This window comes from Bubalus kerabau, chromosome 7 (genome assembly GCF_029407905.1).
Source record: "Bubalus kerabau isolate K-KA32 ecotype Philippines breed swamp buffalo chromosome 7, PCC_UOA_SB_1v2, whole genome shotgun sequence".
In the NCBI taxonomy this organism is placed as follows: domain Eukaryota; kingdom Metazoa; phylum Chordata; class Mammalia; order Artiodactyla; family Bovidae; genus Bubalus; species Bubalus kerabau.
The window spans coordinates 30,898,314-30,912,970 of record NC_073630.1 but is presented as its reverse complement, the minus strand read 5'-3'; the positions used below and the strand labels follow the sequence as shown (position 1 = coordinate 30,912,970).

At 40.3% G+C, this 14,657-nt stretch overlaps 1 protein-coding gene across 1 annotated transcript in view; it reads right to left on the bottom strand.

Moving 5' to 3' along the window:
- Window positions 1-911: 911 nt before the first annotated feature.
- EGF (epidermal growth factor) overlaps window positions 912-14,657 on the bottom strand; it is a 107,248-nt gene continuing 93,502 nt past the window's right edge. The window contains 6 exon segments of the mRNA XM_055587566.1: window positions 912-4,306; window positions 4,309-4,502; window positions 6,352-6,457; window positions 11,050-11,084; window positions 11,087-11,166; window positions 14,112-14,282. Of these exon segments, the coding sequence (XP_055443541.1) occupies window positions 4,121-4,306; window positions 4,309-4,502; window positions 6,352-6,457; window positions 11,050-11,084; window positions 11,087-11,166; window positions 14,112-14,282 (772 nt within the window). The 3' untranslated portion in view covers window positions 912-4,120.

Genomic DNA, 14,657 nt, shown 5'->3' with positions numbered 1-14,657 from the left:
TGTTGCAGGCAGTCTTTACCAACTGAGCTACGACCTAAGGTCAAACCATGGTGGAGGTAATGGAGATAATGGCAACCTCCTTCAAAAGGTCCCATGTACGCACTGCTACACTCAGTGCCCCCAACACTGCAGCAGGCCACCGCAGACCCATGTCTTCACCAGAGACTCCTGGACGCTCACAGGCAAGTCTGGGTCAGTCTCTTGTGGGGTCACTGTTCCCTTCTACAGATGAGGAAACTGAAGTTGAGAGATTAAGCAGTTTGAACACAATAACAAAGCTAGTTAAGTGATGCAATGGGATTCAAACAGGGTTCTGTGACTTCAGAGACCATTTTTGTAATCACTACATTTTGTATTGTCATTAAATACATACAAGCATCACCTCGTCTATCTGGACTCGATAATGTGCACTCTGAGAATTTAGATGAGAAGAGTAAGGAGAACATCAAAGGATGCAACATGTCAAAAGTTTAAGGGCTAAAGTGTAAGTAATACTTTACACAGGAAATATTCTTAAATTCTCCTTCAATATTCATATATTCTTTCCTTACAGTGTTAACTTGCTTGGTTATCTCAACATCAAGTTTACAAAACAGAAGCAACAGGGAAGGTGATGAAGAGCATCTACGGATACAGGCGTGAGAGCAGACAACCTGAAAATTCATAAAAGTAATAAAAGATAACAGGTTAAAGTATTTCAACTCAAGTTCTAAGGACCTTTGTATTCAGCAAAGGAGCTCTGATCATCACAAAATTATAACATGCTATCATGTTATGCCTGGTGTGTAACAAAATTCTTTTGTCATCAGGAAAATGTGTAACTGTGCTGCATGTGTTTCATACTGGGGTAGAGAAAGACCATTATTCTAAATTTTTTTTTTTTTTAAGAATATTTGGTGTTTAGAGCAATAGGCCTTGATTACCTCAAAACCTCAGTGGTAGAAAGAACACCTTAGTTTGTATTGGAGTAGTTGTTACTTTAACTTGCTTCACATGAAGGATGCCTCATTTAGAGCTAAACAAACCGAGGTGCAAGCACCTGCCTCAGTGTCCTAAAGGGACTCCCCTAAGGGTTCTGAAAAATAGTTTTACTATACTTTATTGTTTTGGCAGGTGAGTGGTATAAATGAAAAATAAGAACCCAGATAATTCAGGCATTGGTCTGGGATTTACAACTGTTATTTAGAATGTACTCTGAAGGCTTAATTGTTGAGCAGGGCACATGGTTTTTCCTTCTGGCCCACCAGAAATGGAAATTGAATCATGTCAGAAGGGCCAAATATTCATTGTAGAGGAGAAAAAGTAGGAAATGATCACCAGTTAGGAAATTGTCCTGTTTGGTAATTTATGTGCTTCCTAAGGTCTCTGGTTCAGATAGGTAAATGATTAAGATGCAATGTCCATCACATTATTTTCCTACTGAGCTATGTTATTGTATGTGAATCTGCCTACAATATAGGAGACCCAGGTTTGATTTCTGGGTCAGGAAGATCCCCTGGAGAAGGAAATGGCAACCCACTCCAGTATTCTTGCCTCGAGAATGCCATGGACTGAGGAGCCTAGTGGGCTACAGTCCATAGGGTCACAAAGAGTCGGACACAACTAAGTGACTAACACATGTTATTGTAAGGATATGGCTACTAGCTACAGAAACCCTGCCAAGTTCCAAATGGAACAAAAGAGTTCAGCATGAAACAATGCAGAGAGGGTTTCTCATTTAAACTTAGAAAAAGAAGAAAGAAAAATTAAACAGCAAGAACAAAATCTTGCCTGTCACAGCTGTTTAAATTACCTAGATAGTTCCCCTTTCTCCCAATTTTTCTTTTTTTTAAGAATTTATTTAGTGTTTTTAATACATTTTCAATGATCACATAATAATCATTTATTTACATGGAAAGGGTATAGTTGGAAATCAAGATTAACAGGAAGAACTGGAATCATGTTTCAAAAGAATTGAGTATACTACACCTTCTATTAGGAGCTAGAAAAGAAGGCAGAATGCTCACGTTATGTGTAGCAGGTGTTGTTGTTCAGTCACCAAGTCGTGTCCAACTCTTCGTGACCCCATGGACTGCAGCATGCCAGGATTCCCTGTCCCTCACCATCTCCTGGAGTTTGCCCAAGTCCATGTCCATTGATGATGTCATCCAACCATCCCATGCTCTGTCACCCTCTTCTCCTCTGCCTTCAATCTTTCCCAGCAATGTAGTAGGTGACATTTAGTCAAACAGAATCACAATCAGGCATTGTGCATGAGAGCATGAGATTTAGGAAATAAAAATATTCAGTCTGGAAAAGTGCAAATCAAATATCTTAGATGAAAATTCTCTTTGTAAAAAATAGATTTTTAAAGGAGGATATTTCTGTAAAGATGTGAAGCCTCAACAAAGGAAAATAACTCTTCAGGGTGACTTGCTGACTAAGGACACAAAACGTGTTTTTTCTCTATTTTGATCAGGGAGATGGTGTTAAAGCCTGATCAAGGACACAAGCTCCCAGCTTATAAGGTATCAGAGTCACTGTCCAGCTTGAAGATAACAGTTCAAAGAAAATGCTATGTTAAGGGCTATTATAGTCTCATGTCATCTCTTTGGTTATCATTGGAATCCTAAAAGAGGTGCTAAAACACTACAACGTAATCTAAACACAGCTTTAAAAATGCTCACTTTTGGAAGAAGCAAAAATATTCACACTTCATAATATAATTTTTGCATCATTGGGAGAATTATAACTATAGTTTTTCTGAGGTCTATTCACTCATTAGAGATAAAATGACAAGTCTTCTGATCCTCCAGATTATCAACTGTCATAGGAAAACTAAATGCAGAAAAATCTGAATTAACTAGAGGAAAGGGTCATGCTGAATAATTAACTAATGTAAGTTATTCTCGCCCCATGAAATCTTTACCAAAACTTTTAAGAAGTATCTGCTTGAGATGTGCTTCAACTGCTTTTCATGCTGACTTCTGGTATAACCAAAGTTCAAGGAGTTCAAGAGAAAGGAAAGACAAGACAAGCAAAGGGACTAGTGTTAATGCATAAATTGAATAATCCAAAGCCCCAAATGATCCACAGATAACTGTATTAAGTTGTATAATTTGTAATAACAATGTCTTGGCTCAAGAATGATCTTTAATTGGAATACCTTGTGAAATTTTATTTTATAACAGAGAGAAAGATTTCAAATATGTTTTGCTTAAAGTAACAATAGCAAGCTAGTCAAACTACTTTGCTTTAATTCTAACATCCCCTTAAACTATAATTTATTACTTAACCAGGTGTACAATAAGATGTTTATGTTATGCACTGGTTTTATTTAAATAATTAGAAGAAAATTTATTGCTGTCCAAAATAAAAATAAATCAGGCAATTTGCTTACAATCTCATATTTTGAAAATAAGTAAAAATTCTATGCAAACATACCAAGGGGGAATTTATCATTTTCATTAGAAGAAAAAATTCTGTGGGTAAAATGATAGTAATGACAGAAACAGAGAAATTTCTTGGGTAATGGTTTAAAACTTTTCCTTCAAAGATTTTAAAATAGAAAAAATAAGCCATGTAATTTTGAAGAAATAAGGTTCTAAATTAGTAGATTTTTCATTAATTTATCAAAATTCACTCTGCAAAATTACCATCATGGACCACGCCAATGATGTTAAATGCCTACAATGTATTATAACAACAATTTTAATATTCTAACAACTTCATAAGATTGAGCTAAATGTTCTGTCCAAATAAAAGAAATTATAACTGACCAAACAAGTATGATTGATTGCTTTAACCCTAGATTTCTTCTGGGCAGGAAAAAAATTTGTATTGATTATTGAACACTTGAACACAATTTATAAAGCACTATTTCCCCCATTTTGGTGTCTAATGAGATACCAAATAATTCTTCAGTTTACTTTACTTGAAAGTCTGCAATAAGACTACTTGAAGGAAGAAGCAAAAACACAATATATATTTGCCTTCAACGCTGAGTAGGTGATTTGTTGTAGAGATTATAGATGGAAAATCTGTATTTTTCCTCTACTTTTAAAATGAAGTATTAAAAAAAATAAAATGAAGTATTAACCATCCATCAATATGGTTTATTCCCCATGATCTTACTTTTAATTCAAGTTTTCAGAGTCAGCTCCATTTGGTGTGGAGATCTTTGTTGCCACAAAGGGTGAGCTGATGGGAGAGGACAGGATTCCCCAAGCCCCTCAGCAATGGGCCGTGCCCCTTGGGAGATGAGATGAAAGCTACACTTCACCCGCTGGTCACCAGAGCCTCTATCGCTGGATGATGCAATCATCCAATACAGCCTCCGTGTTCTGTGCCCATATACATCTGGGGCTCCGTTCTCCATGATGACTGTTCCAAGGACACTATACAACAGAAAAAAGGCATTTCAGTGTTCCCATCACTTACAGTGTCCAGCAAACAAGACCCTAACAGTGGTTGGAGAGTAGACCTGAAATATGAGATACATATGGACCTATTCTCAAGCCATTCTGAACCCAATTTTTAAAAAATTAAAATAGTTTTGGTTAGTTAAGATGATTCAAAGGACTGTGCTACCTGACATTGCTATTTAGCTTTCTCTGTGAACTTTCTTTCTTTCCATTTGGCCCATAAATGACTTGAAAACAGAGCCCAGGTTTTAAATGCAGTTGCATTCCTATTCCCTGACATGGTATTCTACCCTTAACCTGCACCAGCTGATGTTGGTTTAGGTCAATGAATAAGGAACTTCAGAGGCACTACTAATATAGCTTGTGCTTTAATGGGTTTTCCAGGAATAGACAAAGAATTGGTTGAGAGCCAATCTTGAGCTTTTATCTCATTTTCCACTCTACCTCCCCACCTCCAATCTCTACATGCTCTTTCATAACAGGTATTAAACATTTACGAGCTGGCTAGACATGATTGGGGATGTGATGACTCGTATTGGGAGACAGGTATATGAGTGGCTCATACAGAATGGGCCAAACTGTTTGCAACAGAATGAGCAAAAAGAGAGAGACTCTAATTTATTCCTGAAAATAGTCAGCTAACAGAGTCCTCAGTGTTTTCTGGGCTTAAGCATACTCTTTCGTTTGCAAAATTGTATTATATGTATCTCTAAAGATTACTTTCATACCAAAAAATTATTTGCTTTTAGCTCCTCAAGAAAAAGTACTACGTAAGGTATTCCACTACTTTCAAAAATTACAAAACCCTAAGCAACTTTTGAAAGTGCCAAATATTTTCATTATCCAGGTTAACAACACATATTAAAACTACAATAAATATTATATATAGTATATATTTTATATGTTATTAACATATATGTATAATATGTAAAATATTTACTGTAGTTTTAATGTTCAATTCTGAAATATACTTTAGTATCCAGAGCCTTCCTCAAATTAGGAAATAAAGTCATACTGAATCTGGGTTACATGGCAACATGAATGAGAAGGGGGTTTGGAGTGAGTTTTTCAAAACAAGAAGCCAGTGTTCTCTCTACCAGGAAGTTCTAGGAGGAGAGAATGGTAATCAGCATATTTATGAAGGGCAAATATCAGAAAATATATTTTCTAAAGTGAAATATGAAGGGGCTGAAGTGCCTCTCATGAGCAGAGAAACTATTGTCTCAAAGTTTTTTCAGACTTTTCTAAAGGTTTATGATACAAAGTGTATTCAACCTTGTCCTGTGAGTTAGGAAATACGACTATGATATATATCTAAGACCCAAGCCCAAGAAGCTTATCATAATGCAACTCTTGGTAAAAGTATTATGTCAAATCATATATAACTCCATTTCTACCTGAAGCAGATTGAGCTCCACAACAGCCTGAAAATGTGAGTTGATTTTATGGCCCCTCTTCTAGGGGTCTGACTGGATTTCACAGATGGCCAGGCATCTGGCTGAGGGCTAGACCCTAATAAGACTTAAATAGTCCTCAATCCCTAGGAGAATCCCCAGATCAAAGTTAAATTCGCAAGAACCCTTTATTCTAGAACATGAAACACATTTTCTTGGAGTCATTTGCAATTTCGCTGGAACCATACTGACAGCAGCCAATATAGGTCCGTAACCCCAAGGATGACCTCAAACTCCGATGTAATTCAGAATAAGGTGGCACTCATTGTGTGCTTGCTTAAAGGCATCTAGCAGACTGCTCTGTGACCAGAGTTTTGAGTGAATGTGGTAACCTCACATAAGACAGGAATCTGGCCCAAATATATTTCTCTAAGCTCTATGGCATTCAAATACAGCCAGTTGTTCACATAGCTTATACAATTTCACTATTGCTTCTGTGCATAGATGAGACTTTCCACAGTCAGGGAAACATCAAGATAAAGATAATCATTCACCAGGATCCAGCGGGGAAAACTGGCCAACATCTGCTGCCAGGCCTTTCTTGAGGGCCTCGGGTGGACTCCCATTCCCGAGGTTTTGATGTTCCTTTACAACCACGAACTGCAGAGAACAAAAGGGAGAGAGGAAACACTTAAAATTCATAAATTATCTCAACATACATTAAAGTCTATGACTTTGTAATGTTCATCCTATAGGAGGGGAAAGCCAAAAGGAAGGCCCTATCAAATTTGTTTCTCTGGCTAGTGAAGGCTTCAGTTTTCAGTGAGAAGTCTTATGCTACTCTCTCTGAAAAGTGAAAGCGAAGTAGCTCAGTCGTGTCCAACAGTGGTGTCTGACTCTTTGTGACCCCATGGACTGCAGCCTACCAGGCTCCTCCATCCATGGGATTTGCCAGGCAAGAGTACTGGAGTGGGGTGCCATCGCCTTCTCCGCTTAAAGCAACTAGGCAGTACTAATACCTTTACTGAAGAATCGATTCTAATTCTGGAATCCCAACTTTTGGGCCATGGATCCCTAGGGACTACTTTTTCCCATAAGCAACCCATGAATCTACAAGAGGTCTGAAGGTTGCCCCAGACCAGATAAATAATGCCTCTTATATGTATCTGCTCCAACTTTCCAAATATGCATGTAGGTGCTTAGTCAATAAAATTCACCTAAATATGATACCAAGGTCTGAATAATTTGGGCTCCTTAGTGACTAATAAGCACTCATAAATGCAGCTACTATTTTTCAGGGATCCATGAAATTCTCATGCTTGAACAGCTTGGGAACCAAAATTCTAAAAGACAGGCCCAGAAAACAACATTATTTCTCTTTGGTCAACAGAATTATTATTTATGTCATTGTTTGTACTGTCCACATTTGATTGGGCACTTGCAATGCAGGCTGACCAGAGTTAATTGGCTCATATTCACAAGAGATGAATCCACCCGCAATGCAGGAGACCCCAGTCCAATTCCTGGGTCAGGAAGATCCACTGGAGAAGGGATGGGCTACCCACACCAGTATTCTTGGGCTTCCCTGGTGGCTCAGCTGGTAAAGAATCTGCCTGCAATGTGGGAGACCTGGGCTTGATCCCTGGGTTGGGAAGATCCCCTGGAGAAGGGAACACCTACCCACTCCAGTATTCTGGCCTGGAGAATTCCATGGACCATATAGTTCATGGAGTCGCAAAGAGTCGGACATGACTGAGCGACTTTCACTTTCACAAAAGATAGATTAAAGTATTAGTAGGTCAAAGATAAAAGGAAAGAAAAGAAGTTACCCCATGCCCCAGGATGAAGGATACAGTTTAGTCAAGTCTTTCCTTGCCAATCAGTAACCCAGGAGAGAGGCTGCCCCAAGGCTCTGGTTGATTATGCTCCATTGGTTCAGAAATAGGCCCTCCACATAATGAGCCCATAACTCAGAAATATAGAGAAGAAAAGAAAAGACAATTTTCTTGACCATATTTCTTTTTGAGAAAAGTATAGGAAGAATGAGTGGTTTATTCAGTTCAGTTCAGTTCAGTCGCTCAGTCGTGTCTGACTCTTTGCGACCCCATGAATTGCAGCACGCCAGGCCTCCCTGTCCATCACCAACTCCCGGAGTTCACTCAGACTCACGTCCATCGAGTCAGTGATGCCATCCAGCCATCTCATCCTCTTTCGTCCCCTTCTCCTCCTGCCCCAATCCCTCCCAGCATCAGTCTTTTCCAATGAGTCAACCCTTCGCATGAGATGGCCAAAGTACTGGAGTTTCAGCTTCAGCATCATTCCTTCCAAAGAAATCCCAGGGCTGATCTCCTTCAGAAGGGACTGGTTGGATCTCCTTGCAGTCCAAGGGACTCTCAAGAGTCTTCTCCAAAACCACAGTTCAAAAGCATCAATTTTTCGGTGCTCAGCCTTCTTCACAGTCCAACTCTCACATCCATATATGATCACTGGAAAAACCATAGCCTTGACTAGATGGACCTTTGTTGGCAAAGTAATGTCTCTGCTTTTGAATATGCTATCTAGGTTGGTCATGACTTTCCTTCCAAGGAGTAAGTGTCTTTTAATTTCATGGCTGCAGTCACCATCTGCAGTGATTTTGGAGCCCCAAAAAATAAAGTCTGACACTGTTTCCACTGTTTCCCCATCTATTTCCCATGAAGTGATGGGACCGGATGCCATGATCTTAGATTTCTGAATGTTGAGCTTTAAGCCAACTTTTTCACTCTCCTCTTTCACTTTCATCAAGAGGCTTTTGAGTTCCTCTTCACTTTCTGCCATAAGGCTGGTGTCATCTGCATATCTGAGGTGATTGATATTTCTCCCAGCAATCTTGATTCTAGCTTGTGCTTCTTCCAGCCCAGTGTTTCTCATGATGTACTCTGCATATAAGTTAAATAAACAGGGTGACAATATACAGCCTTGATGTACTCCTTTTCCTATTTGGAACCAGTCTGTTGTTCCATGTCCAGTTCTAACTGTTGCTTCCTGATCTGCATACAGATTCTCAAGAGGCAGGTCAGGTGGTCTGGTATTCCCATCTCTTTCAGAATTTTCCACAGTTTATTGTGATCCACACAGTCAAAGGTTTTGGCATAGTCAATAAAGCAGAAATAGATGTTTTTCTGGAACTCTCTTGCTTTTTTGATGATCCAGTGGATGTTGGCAATTTGATCTCTGGTTCCTCTGCCCTTTCTAAAACCAGCTTGAACATCAGGAAGTTCACGGTTCACATATTGCTGAAGCCTGGCTTGGAGAATTTTGAGCATTACTTTAGAAAGAAATATTTGTGAGAGAATGGTGAATCCCCTGAACACATTTTCATTTTCTTATTTTCCATAACACTAAGCATCCTTGCCACCTCCTCCTCATCAATAGTCTGCAGTAACAATGCAAAATTAATACATGACCCACTGTTTAAGGACACATGCCCATTTTTCTCAATGGAGAAGGGAATGGCAAACCTTTCCTAGGTATCATACCTTTCCCAGATGAGCCCCCCAGGTCAGAAGTGTCCAATATGCTACTGGGGAAGAGTGGAGAAATGAATGAACGAAGAAGCTGGGCCAAAGCAGAAATGACACTCAGTTGTCTGGCTCAGGCCAGACTTCAGCCCTCTGCACTGCACATTTTCCAACCGCATGCCTCTCTGCTAGAAGAACCTAGGTTCCAGGATTCTGGCCTGGGTTGGGGAAGGCAGCTGATGGAACCAAATTTGTTTCTGCTGCTTCTCCTCCTCGTTCAGGTGCTCCCCCCATTCTCACTGATGCCCGCAGCAACAGTTGGTGTCAAGATGGTTCTGACCACTGGGGGTCAGCCTCTCACCATGGCCCTGTGTCCATACGCTGCTCACGACAGCGGCAAGTGTCTCTGAGTTTTTAAATAAGAAGATACACACAGATTGCGTTTTTCCTTCTCTCCTATTATTTAAATAAAATGAACTAAACTTGCTACCTAAAACCTGAAGGAAGTACCATATAGACTAACAATGAAATCAGGGTAGTTAAGGATTTGAAGACATGAAGCTTCAAAGATCTGAGGACATTTCTGTAACTAAGTTCACCCAGAACCACACATTTAGGGAATCACTAGAAAGAGAAGGGATCGTACAGCCCATGTAATCCAAATGCCTTGGAGTCCTCATGAGGAAACAGGGGTTAAGTGACTTGCTGAAAATTAGCCAATTGGTAGAAGAGTAAAGTCAGAATTTGTGTTTCTTATTGCACTTCTGTACTCAAGTTCAACCAAAAAATAAGTACACACTGAATGCCTACAACAGGCAGAGACAGATGGCTGCTTGTCCGTCAAAAGTGCAGCCACAGGAAAGCTATTCTCTGAAATGCATATGAGGTAGAGGCAGGAAAATGCGATATGGGAAGGACCCAAATGATACCTTTGACCCTCCAAAGCCCCTTAATAAGCTTTTCTCTATGTGCTCACAGGTTTCACTTCCCCATGGGCCTGCCATATATTCCAGCTTCTTCCACAATATATGCCACAAATGATACCAACAACACACACTGAACCAGTCAACGTGTCTCTGACAGGATCCTGGAAATGGAAATCCCAACCATTGCAGGAGAGCTTTGTCCCATGTCTGCCCTCTAGGGTTCTAAGATCAGTGACTGAAGAGGATGATCTATGAACTTTGCAGTTGAACTTTGCAGTTACTATGCTTTTTGGAAAATACAGGATACCTAGGAATATTTGAATTTAAAATTGAACTTTCAGTATTAGTCTGAATTTAACTAGGTGTTCTGTATTTTTATTTGCTAAAGCTGGCAAACTGTTTTGCTGCTGAAGTTTAAGGACTTAAAATGTGCATAAGAAAAGAAGTTTTAAGAAAATTAGGAGCATAATCTTCAGTTTGTAAGACATCCATCTGAAAGCGATCACCTAAAAATTGGGAAAGACTTTTCACAAAGATATAAAAAGCTAAGTTGTAGCAAGAAAGTACATGATAGGAAAAAGGATCCCATAAATGTCTTGGGCCATTACATTATGGCACTAGTTTAGCTTGTCTGATTAACTTAGGACACAGTTCCCCCAGCCCCACTGCCCACCCAGGACCTCCCAGTTGTGGTGTTGGGTAATATTAACACCAGCTGGAAGTTATAATAGGTTCCAGTCTCTTTCAACTCAGCAAAGAATGAGAAAAAATGAACTGGGATTAATAGAAAGCCAATTTCTTGCTTCATGTACTTTGGTTACATTACCCAAGGTTGGGGGCAAGAAGGCATCCAGCCTTGCCATCTGCAGGCCTGCTACGGATCACATCTCCGCTCAGTTCTTCACAAGGATTCTTTGGATTTTTCAGTAGCCACTTCTGAGTCCTGCAATAAAGCCAAAATGTGAGACGATCTCAAAACAAAACAGTAGCCCATTCAACAACGGTCAGGCAATTACTTTTGTTACTGAAATTTAGGTACCTAAGAAGCATGAGAGAAGAGAAGTATTAAGGAGACTACGAGCATAACTTTGCATTTTAAAGCCTTCTTTCCTGCATTATTTTACAGATTCTGTTTCACTATTTGCAAGGTACTGTGAGAAGGGAGGAGGAGGGCATGGGAGGCAGCGGAAGGCATGCGTGCATTCATGGATATATCAACTGAGTACTAACTATATCCTAGGACTGGAGACAAAGCAATGGAAAAACAACAAAATCTCTGCTTAAATGGACTTTGAATTTGTAGAGAGGGGAGTGCCTATAGAAACACTATCACAGCAATTGTGTGACACACACAATAATAACTCCACCTTATAAGTGAAGCCAGTGGTGTTGGAAGACAGTAGTGATGTACCCAAGGCACGTGGCTACCAAGGGCAGCCCAGGGGCTGAGTCACAGTGATGGGCCAGCTACAAATTGGCATGCGCCATCTACCTCTATAAGGATTAAGTCATGAGCTGCTGAAGCTGCTGACCTTCAACATCCCCTGAAAGGAGTTCAGGGTGAAGAGTAGAAGTGAAGCATTCTGTGCTCTGGGAAAATCTGGCAGGACACATCTTCAGAGAGTTAAAAATTTTTCAGGAAAAGATTTTATGAACCAAATTCTTGCATCTCCTTGTACCTAGAAAAATACTAAAATTCTTCATGGTGATATTTGCTCCTCATGACTAGCAATAACCTTCTGCAAAAAAAAATATGTGCTTGATCACACGTACTCCCCCTGCCTTCACCAAAATCACATATATTCTGACGTTCCCCCCTACCTCTTCAGAACAGTTTCTCAGAGCTATCTGAACTGCTGTCTCCTGAGCTGTAGTCTTCATTTTGCTCCAGATAAAACTCAACTCATAACTCTCCTGTTGTGCTTTGTTTTGTTTTGCTTTCAACAGATATAAAGCCTAGGCTCCATCCAGGTCTATGCTAGGCATGGTGTCATGCCCTAGGGGAGGGGGGCAAAAGGAAAGGAGATCTAACAGGGACCCCTGTCCTCAGAGCCCAGCCTCAAGAGGGAGAGAGGCTGGTGCGTCACATCTGAGCAGCCATCTAAGGGAAGGCAATGAAGGAAAGGTGGTGGGGAAGACACCAGCCAGCCTCAAGATTCCCAAACAGCGCTACTACTTCAAGGCAGATGGCAGCTCAATTCCCTTTGGGAGTGCAACCCTCAGCCACACAGGCCTGTCTGCCCATCTGAAAGTGAAAACTGCTCAGTCGTGTCCAACTCTTGGTGACCTCATGGACTTTAGAATCCATGCAATTCTCCAGGCCAGAATACTGGAGTGGGGAGCCTTTCCTTTCTCCAGGGGATCTTCCCATCTGCCCATCTGAGGAAGGGCAATAGGAAGATAGGGGCTGCTCTAGAAGCCCGTACCAGGAGCTGTGAATTCCAAGTAACAGATGGAACCCACTGGGAAATGGTGTGGGTTATTATTTTTAACCAAAGGCATCAAAGAGAACAATTGAAGTGGTTAATATAAACAGTTCCAAAGTTTCAAGGTATAGTTTGTGGAACATACTTCCTGTTGATTTTCTTACAAAGCAGGCCTTTCAAGAAATCAAGTTTCATGAAGTAATTACACTACCATATTTTAAAAAATTTAGTTTCACAAATAGCCTTTTCTGAGATACACAAAACAAATAGTGTTTGGACAGTTAATCTAAATAAGACAGGCAAGACTGATACAAAGGGAGGAATAACTGATTTTATCTCTTTAAAGAAAATTGCTTAACACGCCTAACTGACAAACTCAGTGCCGGAGTTGTATTTACTGGTCTATATCAGTGACACGGCAATATTTAAGTTGGCAGTTTTAATTTGATCCCAAGAGAATCTTATTATGTTGTAGTCCACAGAATAAGAAAAAAAAAAACAAACTTAACAATTATAGTACATGTGGACTTAAGTTTCTTCCTTCCATTTTTTTTTTTTTACAGTATTTGCCAAACATCTGCTTTTCTTTTGACATTCTGTCCAATGGATGAACAGCTGATTATTCAGTATTCTGTCTACACACATCCAACATATTGATTGAACACTAGGCTAGAAAGTACAGTTTACTGATGGACCACTGAATTAAAATGTCAAATTTTTGCCCATGAATCCTGTGTCTCAAGATAGAAAAGGGTTTGGAACGTGGGACTCCTTGGGGAAGCTTACAGTTCTTGGAAAATCATAACAATAAGAACAGAAAGCATTTATTAAGCCCTAAATTAGCCAGACAAACTACAATAGTGCATAAAATGCTTTTCAATATTGAGAATAGTGGATGACACTGGCCTACTTTTTAAGAAAGTGGTAAATGAGCAAACAATATGATGCCCAATGTAGTGGGGTTTTTGTGTGTAATAAATATGTAAATACTATTATTCCACAGTTCTGAGCTTTTAATTGGAAATGATTAAAAACACAAACTCCAAGAACCAGAAACTTCCTTCCAATTTAGGGAAGACACTGATATTCTTGAACAGAAGTTAATATTTTATGGGAAATCAACTCAATGGACAGGATGTATGAAAAGTTATAGTTATGCAGGCTGGGGATGGGGTAAGGAGAAGCCTGTGATGCTAAAAGAAAAAGGTGGAATATGAAAATGCATGATGTTAAATAGCCACCCAATATACTACATAGGTCTATGGACAAAGACTGGAAAGGAACAATAAAACCACAGATGTTTTAGAGCAGTGAAACCCTGGATCATTTTTTGTTTTGTTTTGTTTTCTGTTTACTGTTCTTCCAGTTTTTAAATGAAATAAGTATGTAGAAGCAGCTCATCTCCAAGAGCCCCTGGGAGGAGCTTGAAGGAGGAGGAAAGTTCCAGTGGAAGCAAAATCACCTGTAGTAGTAGTGAGCTCTGCACAGCCCAGGGAGCAGCAGGAAAGCCAGCACCAGCACGCGGACAGCCACCAGGCTGACGTTCCAATGATGCCCACAGCCAGTGCAGTGCGGATCCCACCCATCGAAGTCTGCGTACTCACATCGCTTCCCGGCATAGCCAACGGGACAGCTGTGGCAACACACAGAGAGAAGTCAGCAGTGAGCCATGGCCAGAAACATTTATATTCTTGTACTCACTAGCCAGTCACCTCTCAACCTCTACACTTCAGCTTCATACTTTGTGAAGAATATGGAAAATCCATCAGGGCTCAGTTGCTGCTGTTGTTCAGTCACTCAGCTGCATCCCACTCTTGCAACCCCATGGACTGTAGCCCACCAGGCTCCTCTGTCCATGGGATTCTCCAGGCAAGAATACTGGAATGGGTTGCCATTTCCTTCTTCAGGGGATCTGCCCGACCCAAGGATCGAACCGTGTCTCCTGAACTGGCAGGCAGTTTCTTTACCACTGAGACCCCAGGGAAGCCAAACGGGTCAGTTGAAAGCA